The 12354-nt window shown below is 52.0% G+C and overlaps 1 protein-coding gene across 3 annotated transcripts in view; it reads left to right on the forward strand.

The window, feature by feature from the left end:
- Positions 1-12354, forward strand: part of HDAC11 (histone deacetylase 11) — a 70486-nt gene that overhangs the window by 43344 nt on the left and 14788 nt on the right. For all 3 annotated transcript variants that reach the window (XM_068251870.1, XM_068251868.1, XM_068251869.1), the window contains exons 5-8: positions 41-83; positions 1538-1614; positions 5654-5716; positions 6592-6688. In XM_068251870.1, coding sequence (XP_068107971.1) covers positions 41-83; positions 1538-1614; positions 5654-5716; positions 6592-6688 — 280 coding nt within the window. The remainder of the gene's footprint in view (positions 1-40; positions 84-1537; positions 1615-5653; positions 5717-6591; positions 6689-12354) is intronic.

The following is a 12354-nucleotide window of genomic DNA, read 5'->3' on the forward strand; positions in this document are numbered from 1 at the left end:
GTCTGTTTACCATACAGCTGACCTGTGTTTTTTCCTTCAGGCTGGAAAACTGGCCATTGACAGAGGATGGGCTATTAATGTAGGTGAGTATAACGCTTATTTAGTTTTACTATATGAAGTTTTCTGGGTGGTTAATGTTGTTTTGTATTTTCTAATATAAGTTTTCTTTAGTGACAACAGAGTAACCAAGCAGCTCAGGGTGACCCAAACCACTAGGAATGTATAGGGGGATAAAAGAGACCGAAAAGCCCTCCTACTAATAAGCAATGCTTGGGGAAATATGCCTTCTTAAAGAGGAACTCCAGTGAAAATTATGTAATAAAAAGTGCTTCATTTTTACAATAATTATGTATAAATGATTTAGTCAGTGTTTGCCCATTATAAATACTTTTAAATCCCTGATTTACATTCTGACATTTATCACATGGTGACATTTTTACTGTTGGCAGATGATGTCGCTGCTGCTTGCTTTTTTGGCAGTTGGAAACCGCTGTAAACAGCTGTTATTTCCCACAATGCAATGAGGTTCACAGACAGGAAACTGCCAGGAGTACCACAGTCCTCAGAATTTCTTGTGGGAGGGGTTTCACCACAATTTCAGTCATACAGCGCCCCCTGATGGTCTGTTTGTGAAAAGGAATAGATTTCTCATGTAAAAGTGGGTATCAGCTATTGATTGGGATAAACTTAAATTCTTGGTCAGAGTTTCTTTTTAAAACAGAAGGAAATCTGCAATAATTCAGCTATAAGTGAACATTTGTGGTTACCCACAATGCACCACTACTGGTTTTTTGAACGTGTTGCATGATAGGATAAAAGCTGACTGTTTGAAACTTGCTGTATGCTGAGTGTGTTATTATCTGTATATTATTTATTATTGATGCACATCCTCGGCTGAGAGGTCAGAGAAGACATTTCCCATAGTGGTGTGCCGTCTCCTCCCCTCCCGTGTGCGACCTCTGACCCTGACTTCTCTGCTTCTGCCTGTCAGAGCTTCCATCTGCTAACACTAGGGGGCGTCTGTGCATTGATGTCTATTGTTAGTCGATCAACCTATTGAGAGTCAATCGTTCAGGAAGAATTAAAGTGTACCTGAGACAGGGGACAAAAAAAATGTATACATACCTGTGATCTATACATACCTGTAAACCTGTACACTTCCTTCAGGGCCACTCCAATAGTCCGCTGGCTGCCCCGGTAATTCCTCCAGTCAGGGCGTTCTGCTCCCTACGTTTCGCACCCATCTGCAGGACGCTCCCAGCAACAGGAGCGCAAAGGGGGCGTGGCCAGACCACACATGCGCAGTACGTCCCGACTGGAGGAACCACATACAAATAGTGGGGATACATGAGCTGATCAACACACAGAACAGTAATATAATAGATCGCCCCCACCCTTTGTACAGCTCACCCCCCCCCCCCCCTCCTTTTGTACGGTTCATCCTCCATGTTGTAATATTGTCTTCAGGGAAAGTTAGTTTCTTGTGGAGATTTTTTCTCTATTTAATAAGTGTGACTGCAAGTTTTATATTTTGCAGGCGGCGGATTTCATCACTGCTCCAGCGACAGAGGCGGAGGATTCTGTGCGTACGCCGATATCACACTGGCTATAAAGGTACGATTAGGAGTGAATTATCTATTGCAGTCCGATATATCCAGGGCCGAGCCTGGGCGGGTGCTGCGGGTGCAAGGCACCCAGGCGCCTGCCTCTGAGAGGCGTCGCCCGGCCCCGCTCTCCCCCTGTGGCCGCCGCCGCTGCTTCAAGCTCCCTCCCTCTAGCCGCCGCGTCAGACCTCGATCAGGCGGGCAGGCGCTAGGACCTAGCACGCCGCACTGATATGCGGAAGTGACATCACTTCCGCATATAGACATCACTTCCGCATATAGAGCGGGTGCGTCCGGCGCCCTTTTCCTGGTCGGGTCGCCCGCTGATTGAGGTCTGACTGAAGCTGCTGAAAGGTGAGGGGGGAGCGGAGGAGGGAGCGGCGGGGCACGCTCCTGTCACTCACTAGCTATCCTGGGCACAGATACCCCCTGGCTACCTATCCTGGGCACAGATACCCCCTGGCTACCTATCCTGGGCACAGATACCCCCTGGCTACCTATCCTGGGCGCACATGCCCCCTGGCTACCTATCCTGGGCGCACATACCCCCTGGCTACCTATCCTGGGCGCACATACCCCCTGGCTACCTATCCTGGGCGCACATACCCCCTGGCTACCTATCCTGGGCGCACATACCCCCTGGCTACCTATCCTGGGCGCACATACCCCCTGGCTACCTATCCTGGGCGCACATACCCCCTGGCTACCTATCCTGGGCGCACATACCCCCTGGCTACCTATCCTGGGCGCACATACCCCCTGGCTACCTATCCTGGGCGCACATACCCCCTGGCTACCTATCCTGGGCGCACATACCCCCTGGCTACCTATCCTGGGCGCACATACCCCCTGGCTACCTATCCTGGGCGCACATACCCCCTGGCTACCTATCCTGGGCGCACATACCCCCTGGCTACCTATCCTGGGCACAGATACCACCTGGCTACCTATCCTGGGCACAGATACCACCTGGCTACCTATCCTGGGCGCACATACCCCCTGGCTACCTATCCTGGGCACAGATACCCCCTGGCTACCTATCCTGGGCGCACATACCCCCTGGCTACCTATCCTGGGCGCACATACCCCCTGGCTACCTATCCTGGGCGCACATACCCCTTGGCTACCTATCCTGGGCGCATCACATACCCCCTGGCTACCTATCCTGGGCGCATCACATACCCCCTGGCTACCTATCCTGGGCGCATCACATACCCCCTGGCTACCTATCCTGGGCGCATCACATACCCCCTGGCTACCTATCCTGGGCGCATCACATACCCCCTGGCTACCTATCCTGGGCGCATCACATACCCCCTGGCTACCTATCCTGGGCGCATCACATACCCCCTGGCTACCTATCCTGGGCGCATCACATACCCCCTGGCTACCTATCCTGGGCGCATCACATACCCCCTGGCTACCTATCCTGGGCGCATCACATACCCCCTGGCTACCTATCCTGGGCGCATCACATACCCCCTGGCTACCTATCCTGGGCGCATCACATACCCCCTGGCTACCTATCCTGGGCGCATCACATACCCCCTGGCTACCTATCCTGGGCGCATCACATACCCCCTGGCTACCTATCCTGGGCGCATCACATACCCCCTGGCTACCTATCCTGGGCGCATCACATACCCCCTGGCTACCTATCCTGGGCGCATCACACACCCCCTGGCTACCTATCCTGGGCGCATCACATACCCCCTGGCTACCTATCCTGGGCGCATCACATACCCCCTGGCTACCTATCCTGGGCGCATCACATACCCCCTGGCTACCTATCCTGGGGACATATATCCCTGGCTATATATTCTGGGGACACTGTCTGTTTGTCATTATGTGCATTTACTGGTGAAAATCTCTCTTATGTGCATTTGCTGGTGAAAAGCTGTCTTATTATGTGCATTTGCTGGTGAAAAGCGGTCTCTTGTTATGTGCATTTGCTGGTGAAAAGCGGTCTCTTGTTATGTGCATTTGCTGGTGAAAAGCGGTCTCTTGTTATGTGCATTTAGTGGGGAAATTTTGTCAGTAAAAATAATCTTTTGTCAGTAAATTTTTAGGTATTTGTCAGTAAAAAAATAACGTGAAAGGTTGGCAACACTGGCAGGCTGCGCGGCGCAACGGGAAAGATACAGGCAGCCCACCTCACGCTTGGGCTTGGCGGGGGGAGGAGCCTACGACAGCGAGAGTAGGGTGGCCGCAGGCAGCCATAAATACGCAGTGTGTGACTGCGTCGCACTCGCAGAGCCTCTCAGCCTGAGTCAGTCCAGAGACTAGCAGACTCGCAGGCAGCCAAAGCCAGCCAGGAGCAAGCCCATGGAAGAGGGGTAGGAATGGGGTATCACATGCATGCGGAAAGAGGTGGAAGGTGTGGGTGTGATTAGGCAGGACACTGGTGTGGTTATGTGGTTGGGCGCGGTAAATTTAACCACTCCCATAGGCGCTAGAGAAAATCTTGCACCCAGGTGCCAGGCACCCCAGGCTCGCCCCTGGATATATCGGAATGCTTCTTTATGAATTCCAAATTCTGCGTTTCCTGGGGAACTGTGTGGGTTCTGCATAAAGTAATAATAATAATTCTGTACTTTTAAACAAACCTGTGGGGGAAATAAAAAGTAATGTTAGATACCTCAGTAGATGGAAGCCTCAGGATTGACCTGTGGACCCTCCCCTTCTTACCGGCCGGTTAGAAAGGTAGGTTCCCCCAGTATAGTTTAGGCAGGTAGGTTCCCCCAGTATAAGCTAGCCAGGTAGGTACTCCCAGTATAGGTTTGCAAGGTAGGTTCCCCCAGTATAGGTTAGCAAGGTAGGTTCACTCAGTACAGGTTAGCAAGGTAAGTTTCCCCCAGTGAAGGTTAGGCGGGTAGGCAGGTTTCAAACAAATGACAGCGCTCATAAGCTGCAACTGAATTGTAGACCAACAGAGGCATGCAGAGCCCCGCAGGGGCTAAATACATGCCTTGAATGCAAGTCAGATGCAAATCATGTACTAGTCCTAATCTATAATTTGAATGCAAATTGATGCACATGGATGCAGCTACCCATAGGTATACTTACATGAGTTTTGTACAGCAGGAGACATTGGCAGCGCTTCCAAACGTCCTTCTTTGCTGTACCTGTTTTGAATGCAAGTTGTGTATTTTAGTCCACATTGTGGAGCTCTGCACATCTATTGCAGGTAGTCAATTCGGGTGCAGCCTCTGTTTGGAAGCGCTGCCAATGTATCCTGCTGAAACAAGCGGCGGCCGCCTCCTAGAGCGACAAATTCTCCCCGGGTCCCCTGCCTCACAGACCTGAGATCGCGACCCGCAGGCAGCGCTGTAGTGAACAGAGGACAGCGGCTCACAGCAATGCATATACTGAAGTAATTACCTCCGGTATACGCGCTGCTATGGTAACCACTCTCCTTCCTTGCTGCAGCGCTGCAGGTCACGGTGGCGGCCTCCACTTGTTTAAGGAAGGCGAACTAGCAGCAACCAGAGGGGGGGGGGGGGGGGATACCGCCCTAAATCCACCTGAGGAAGCGGCGTCATGGGTGGCCCGGGCCTGATAGTAGGGTGCAGAAAATTATTCAGGATACTCACTTTATGGTAATTTTCCTGTTTTCAGCATCAGAAACACTTCTTATATCTAAATATTGCTGTATATCGGTATGTAACCCCGCCTTCCCAGTGATGTCACAAGCAATCTAGGCTGTTTATTATGCGGAATTCACACAGTGCATTCTGGGAGACTAGAGATTCTACTGACTTTGGAATTCTCAAACAAACATTCTGCAGAGCTGCACCTGCCAGTAGTGAACATGTCGCCACTGTATGTAAAGAGGGAAGATGTTACAATGGGCAAACACTGACTAAATCATTTTTTAATGAATATTATAAAAAATAAACATTTTTATACATTGCATTCTTTTCAGTGCAGTTCCAGCACATGCTGACCTAGCCTAGGAGGTGATGAATGCTCTGTACTCCTGTGGATGAGATGTACAGTATGATGTTCTTATATGTTGTATAAACTACTGTTTATATCCTTTTTTTCAGTTCTTATTTGAACGTGTTGAAGGTATCACCAAAGCGACCATTATAGACTTAGATGCTCATCAGGTATGGAATTCATTGTAGTCTGGAAGAATAAGAATATAGGCAGTAATGAAAATGCCATTAAAGAGGAGCTGTCAGCCATACTATCTCAGAAAAAACACCACATATATAAGTAGATTAATACCTGCTCTACTTACATATCATATGTATTGCACTGTCCACGTTTTGATTTTAGTGATTTTTGTACAGTAAAAAAAAGAGAAAATCCTTCTTAGCATTTCCAATTTTAAGTGTGGCTATTTTGAAGCCAATTCTGATGTCATTTTCTCCCCTACTCTCCTCTGCCTGATTTGCCCGCCCTTCACTACAGAAAGTGCATTGTCTCAGCATGAGAAATATTGGCCAATCAGAGAGGAACAGAGGTGTGGGAGGGGAAAACAGGAGGGAAAGAGGCTTCAGCCAATCAGGTTGCAGGGGAAGTACAGAAGCAAAAAAGGACAACCCAGCATGCCCTGCAACTTCCTTTTTGTGTACCAAATTTTTTGTGTACCATATAAGAGTCAGGTAAACTGGGGAATGATCATTTATCAACAAGAAAAGGAAAAGTGATTTTAACTTTTGGATTGCCTGGTTAGCTTCCTAATAAGTTATTTACCAGATAAAAATAAAGAATTGTTTTTTGATTTTATGCCCGACAGTTACACTTTAAAGGGGCAGAAAAATCGAAATTCCAGTTTTGTAGATAGAATGTTTATATAATTGCGCATGTTTCGTGCACAGCGGTCATGTCTGTTGTTCCGCATGAGGTACAAATGGATTGATGATTACTAGTTACATTTCCTCTGGAGAATTCTACACTGTGATGCTGAGACGTCTGGATTATCCACTGTAATTCCTGTATTCCATGATGTAAATCTGTGACTTGTCATCCCATCCAGGGAAACGGGCATGAGAGAGACTTCATGGAAGATAAACGGGTCTACATCATGGATGTGTACAACCGCCACATTTACCCCGGAGACACGCAAGCAAAACGTACGTAACGCTGATCATGTGACCCAGGTAGTGTTCACGTGGCTCGCATAGTATTCACGCTGCTCTGGTAGTGTTCATGGGGCCTGTGTAGTGCTCACGTGACCCGCTGTGCGTTCATGTGGCCCAGGTAGTGTTCACATGGTCCGGATAGTGCTCACCTGACTAGGCCTGAACGATTTTAGGAAAAGATTGAATTGCACGATTTCTGTGAGAAATTGTGATTTCGATTCACGATTAGAGATGGCCCGAACCTCCGATTTTCGGTTCGCGAACTTCTACAAAAAGTTCGGTTCGCACGAACTTTCGCGAACCGCAATAGACTTCAATAAGGAGGCGAACTTGGAAAAATAGAAAAAAATGATGCTGGCCACAAAAGTGATGGAAAAGATGTTTCAAGGGGTCTAACACCTGGAGGGGGGCATGGCGGAGTGGGATACACGCCAAAAGTCCCCGGGAAAAATCTGGATTTGACGCAAAGCAGCGTTTTAAGGGCAGAAATCACATTGAATGCTAAATGACAGGCCTAAAGTGCTTTCAAACATCTTGCATGTGTATACATCAATCAGGTAGTGTAATTAAGGTACTGCTTCACACTGACACACCAAACTCACCGTGTAACGCACCACAAACAGCTGTTTGTGTAGTGACGGCCGTGCTGGACTGGTGCGCAGGGTCCACTGAACAGAACAGGTATGCAGTGGCGGGTTCACTAAACAGAACAGGTATACAGTGGCGGGTTCACTAAACAGAACAGGTATACAGTGGCGGGTTCACAGAACAGGTATGCAGTGGCAGGTTCACTGAACACAACAGGTATGCAGTGGCGGGTTCACTGAACAGGTATGCAGTGGTGGGTTCACAGAACAGGTATGCAGTGGCAGGTTCACTGAACACAACAGGTATGCAGTGGCGGGTTCACTGAACAGGTATGCAGTGGTGGGTTCACAGCACAGGTATGCAGTGGTGGGTTCACAGCACAGGTATGCAGTGGTGGGTTCACAGCACAGGTATGCAGTGGTGGGTTCAATGAACAGGTATACAGTGGCGGGTCCACTGAACAGAACAGGTATGCAGTGGCAGGTTCACTGAACAGGTATGCAGTGGTGGGTTCACAGCACAGGTATGCAGTGGTGGGTTCACAGAACAGGTATGCAGTGGGGGGTTCACAGCACAGGTATGCAGTGGTGGGTTCAATGAACAGGTATACAGTGGCGGGTCCACTGAACAGAACAGGTATGCAGTGGCAGGTTCACTGAACAGGTATGCAGTGGTGGGTTCACAGCACAGGTATGCAGTGGTGGGTTCACAGCACAGGTATGCAGTGGTGGGTTCACAGCACAGGTATGCAGTGGTGGGTTCACAGCACAGGTATGCAGTGGTGGGTTCACAGCACAGGTATGCAGTGGTGGGTTCACAGCACAGGTATGCAGTGGTGGGTTCACAGCACAGGTATGCAGTGGTGGGTTCAATGAACAGGTATACAGTGGCGGGTCCACTGAACAGAACAGGTATGCAGTGGCAGGTTCACTGAACAGGTATGCAGTGGTGGGTTCACAGCACAGGTATGCAGTGGTGGGTTCACAGCACAGGTATGCAGTGGTGGGTTCACAGCACAGGTATGCAGTGGTGGGTTCACAGCACAGGTATGCAGTGGTGGGTTCACAGAACAGGTATGCAGCCAGACAGGAACAAGTTAAGCCTAACTAATCTTTCCCTGAGAGACAGTCTGCAGCAGCTCGCCCTACTCTCACTAACGCAGGCAGCACACGAGTGACCGTAATGGCCGCCGCTGCCGCCGCCGCCCACGTAGGTCGCCTCGGTCACATGGCTCCGACTCCTCTCTTGTTTTTGTTTAGTTTTAGCTTTAGTTTTTAGTTCAGTGTTAGTGAAATTAGTTATATATAAGTTTTAGGCACAGATCCGTGTACTTGCTTCTCGTGCTTGCCGCCTCTGATCACCGCGGGGGCTGACGATCGCTGGGCAGGGACTCCTGCCTCCGGACACACTTCTCGTGCCTGCTGCCTCTGATAGCCTGCTGCACCTAAGGACGAATCACCCGGCCGCAACTCTACAGGTTCGTGCTCCTGCTTCCTGTGCCCCGAGGTCTCGTGCTTCTGCCTACAGCCGCCTCCTACCACCGCTGGGGCTGACTACCACCGGGGCTCCTGCTGCCGGACACACTGCGGCTCCTGTTCTCAGCCCGCCGCTGCTCCTAGCGGCGATTCACCCGGCCGCAACTCCTCCTGGCTGACGCTACACCCCAGTCTCCTGACCGCTGTCTGATGCTCCTCCTGTGGGGATTGCCCACATACAGCCTGCCGCTGCCCTGGACGCATCACCGGCTACGGGGCCGCATCACCGGCTACGCTCTGCCCTGCACCCACGTGTCCAGGCCTGCATCCTTGTAGCAACCTGGGGCGGTCACAGCCCCCGGGGACAGCATCTCTTTTGGAGAGGAGGACTGCGCTCTGCCCAGCCTGCGTCCCAGCACCACTTCTGGAGAGGAGGACAACGTTCTGCCCGGCCGGCGTCCCACCAACCTGGCCCCTGGGACTGCACCTGCCTTTCTTGGAAGTCTCAGCCCCGCCGGCCTGCACTCCTCCATCCTGGCCTCGGGGGCATCACCTCGCCTGATGAGGAGGTCTCCACGCTGCAGACCCTTCACCGCTGCTAGGACACCTGCATCCTCTCCCTACTGCTGCATATCCTGCCCTGCTCCTGGGTGAGTTCTGTTGCTTGTCTCCCCACTCCCTACTGTGATCCTCTGCTCGATTGCAACGGGCTGTGTGTGCCTGCTCCGTATCACCTGTGCCTGCTCCACTGCTCCATATCACCTGTGCCTGCTCCATATCACCTGTGCCTGCTCCATATCACCTGTGCCTGCTCCATGCCATCTGCGTCTGTTTCATACCATCTCCTGTGCTTAGCCTGTGCTGTGCTGCCCGCCTGCTCCATAACATCTCCTGTGCTGTGCCGCCCGCCCCTTCTCATCTACCTGTGCCATAGACTGTGCCATTCTGTCTGCTCTATACCATCTACCTGTGCCTGCCTGCTCCATACCACCTATACCATACCCTGGACTGTGTTCTGCTGCCTGCTCCGCACCACCGATACTGTGCCAGAGCTTGTGCTAGGCTGCCTACTCCACACACTGCCCACCCCATACCATCGGGACATCTTGGGCCACTTACTGTGCTACGCGCACTAGACCATCTACCGCGCCTGCCCCAGCCCTCCTACTCTGTGCCCCATACCGGGATGTGCTGCCCGTCCCACGCCATCCAACTGTGACAGACTGTGGTGTACCTCCTGCTTCGTACCACACGCACCGTACCTGTGCCATAGTCCGAGCTGTGCGGCCCCACGCCCTTTTGATTCGTGCCAGGCCGCTGCCTCATTCCATCCACCATCTTCCGGTCGCCCCACACACTGTGCTGCCTGCTTTATCCCACCACCTGGGCCGCACACCAGGAATTGGGTCATGGGCGCGAAACGGACTGCCACCCTTTCCAGAGAAGCCCTTCTTAAATGGGAACCCCCGGACAGCCCCAACCCAACACCGAGCTCTCCCCTGTGGAATACTGTCATCGCACACATTGAATACCTCTCCACCAAGCGAACATCAAATAAACGCCGCCACAGAGGTAGGAGGGCGGGGGCCCAGGTCCGACTTAAAAGGAAAGGCCTACGCTCGCCTGTCCCTGCCATCCTACTAGCAAACGTCTGCTCACTCCCCAACAAGCTGGACGAGCTGCTCCTCCTTCTCGGCAGCAAACCCCAGATCAGCAAGAACACCCCCGTTCTCTGTTTTACCGAGACCTGGCTGTGCGACAGCATCCCCGACAACGCTCTACAGGTACCTGGCTTCAACCTCTTTAGAGCAGACCGTGATGCAGCCCTCTCTGGGAAAACGAGAGGTGGCGGTATCTGCTTTTACATAAACTCCTCCTGGTGCTCCAACACCACCACTCTCCACAAGGCCTGCACCCCAGACGTTGAGCTCCTTGCCATAAACTGCAGGCCCCGGTACTCCCCGCGGGAATTCTCCTCCCTTGTCCTCGTTGGGGTCTATATTCCTCCCGATGCATGCTCCAAGTCCGCCCTGCATGTACTCAGTGACTGCATCTCGCGGTGGGAAACAGCCCTCCCAGAGGCCCTGTTCATCATCTTGGGCGATTTCAACAAGGCGAACCTGCGGCACGTGAGGCCCCACTACAAGCAGCACATCACCTGCCCTACCAGGAACTGTAACACGCTGGACCACTGCTACACGGTCCACAAGAACGCCTACAAGGCCACTCAAGGAGCCCCCCTGGGAAACTCCGACCACAACACAATACACCTGATCCCCACCTACAAGAGGCGCCTGCAGACTTCAAAGCCCATCACCAAAACCGTTAAAAAATGGACAGCAGACGCCAAACTAGAGCTCCAAGCTTGCTTTGAAACCACCGACTGGACGACTCTGGAGGCACCCACCCTTGATGAATGGGCCGAGAACATCACCTCCTACATCAGCTTCTGCGAAGAAGCGTGTATCAAGTCCAAGTCCTTCAGAGTCTACCCCAACAACAAGCCTTGGTTCAACGACAGGCTACGCCGACTTCGGAAACGCAAAGAGGAGGCGCACAGGTCTGGCTCCTCAGAGGACTTCAGAGAGGCCAGGCTCGCCCTGAAAAGAGAACTGCGAGCGGCAAAGAGGGCCTACGCCGAAAAGTTGGGGCTCTGCCTTCAGTCCACCAATACACGGGAGGTATGGAAGGGCCTGAGAGCAGCCACAGACTTCAAACCAGCATCCCATATGGCGACCCCGAGCCCTCGACTGGCGGAGGAGCTCAATGAGTTCTACTGCAGGTTCGAGCAACAACCCAACCAGCCTGTGGGCCAATCAGCATCGACCTCTGGTGAACTCGGAGCCCTGGCTCCAAACGCTGTTCTGGAATCAGAAGTACTCCGGCACCTCCGGAAGCTGAACCCCAGGAAATCCTCCGGCCCGGATGGAGTATCGTCTGTCTGCCTGAGAACCTGTGCCGTTCAGCTAGCCCCTGTGCTCACCTCCTTATTTAAGCAGTCATTATCTGATGGTACAGTCCCCTCCTGTTTCAAGAGGTCTATAATTGTACCAGTCCCAAAAAAAACAGGCAGCACTGAGCACAATAACTTCCGACCAGTGGCCCTAACCTCTAACATCATGAAGCTCCTTGAGCGGTTGGTCCTTGCCCACCTGAAGAGGTCCACGGATGCCCTCTTAGACCCGCTCCAATTTGCATACAGGGCAAACAGATCCGTGGAGGATGCCATCAATGTCAGTGTGGCATACATCACTGAGCACTTAGACAGCCCGGCCTCCTACGCCAGGATCCTGTTCCTGGACTTTAGCTCAGCGTTCAACACGATCTGCCCTGACATCCTGACAACCAACCTGATGCATCTCGGAGTTGATCCTACTCTCCGAGCATGGATCAAAGACTTCCTGACAAACAGAACGCAACAGGTGAAGCTTGGCAACTACTACTCCAGCGTTCGAACCACCAATACTGGGGCTCCACAAGGCTGTGTTCTGTCACCTCTACTGTTCTCCCTTTATACCAATAACTGCATCTCATCCGCTGCCTCTGTGAAGGTCATCAAATTTGCAGACGACACCACTATTATTGGCCTAATTG

The sequence above is a fragment of the Hyperolius riggenbachi genome, chromosome 9, assembly GCF_040937935.1.
Source record: "Hyperolius riggenbachi isolate aHypRig1 chromosome 9, aHypRig1.pri, whole genome shotgun sequence".
Classification (NCBI taxonomy): Eukaryota; Metazoa; Chordata; class Amphibia; order Anura; family Hyperoliidae; genus Hyperolius; species Hyperolius riggenbachi.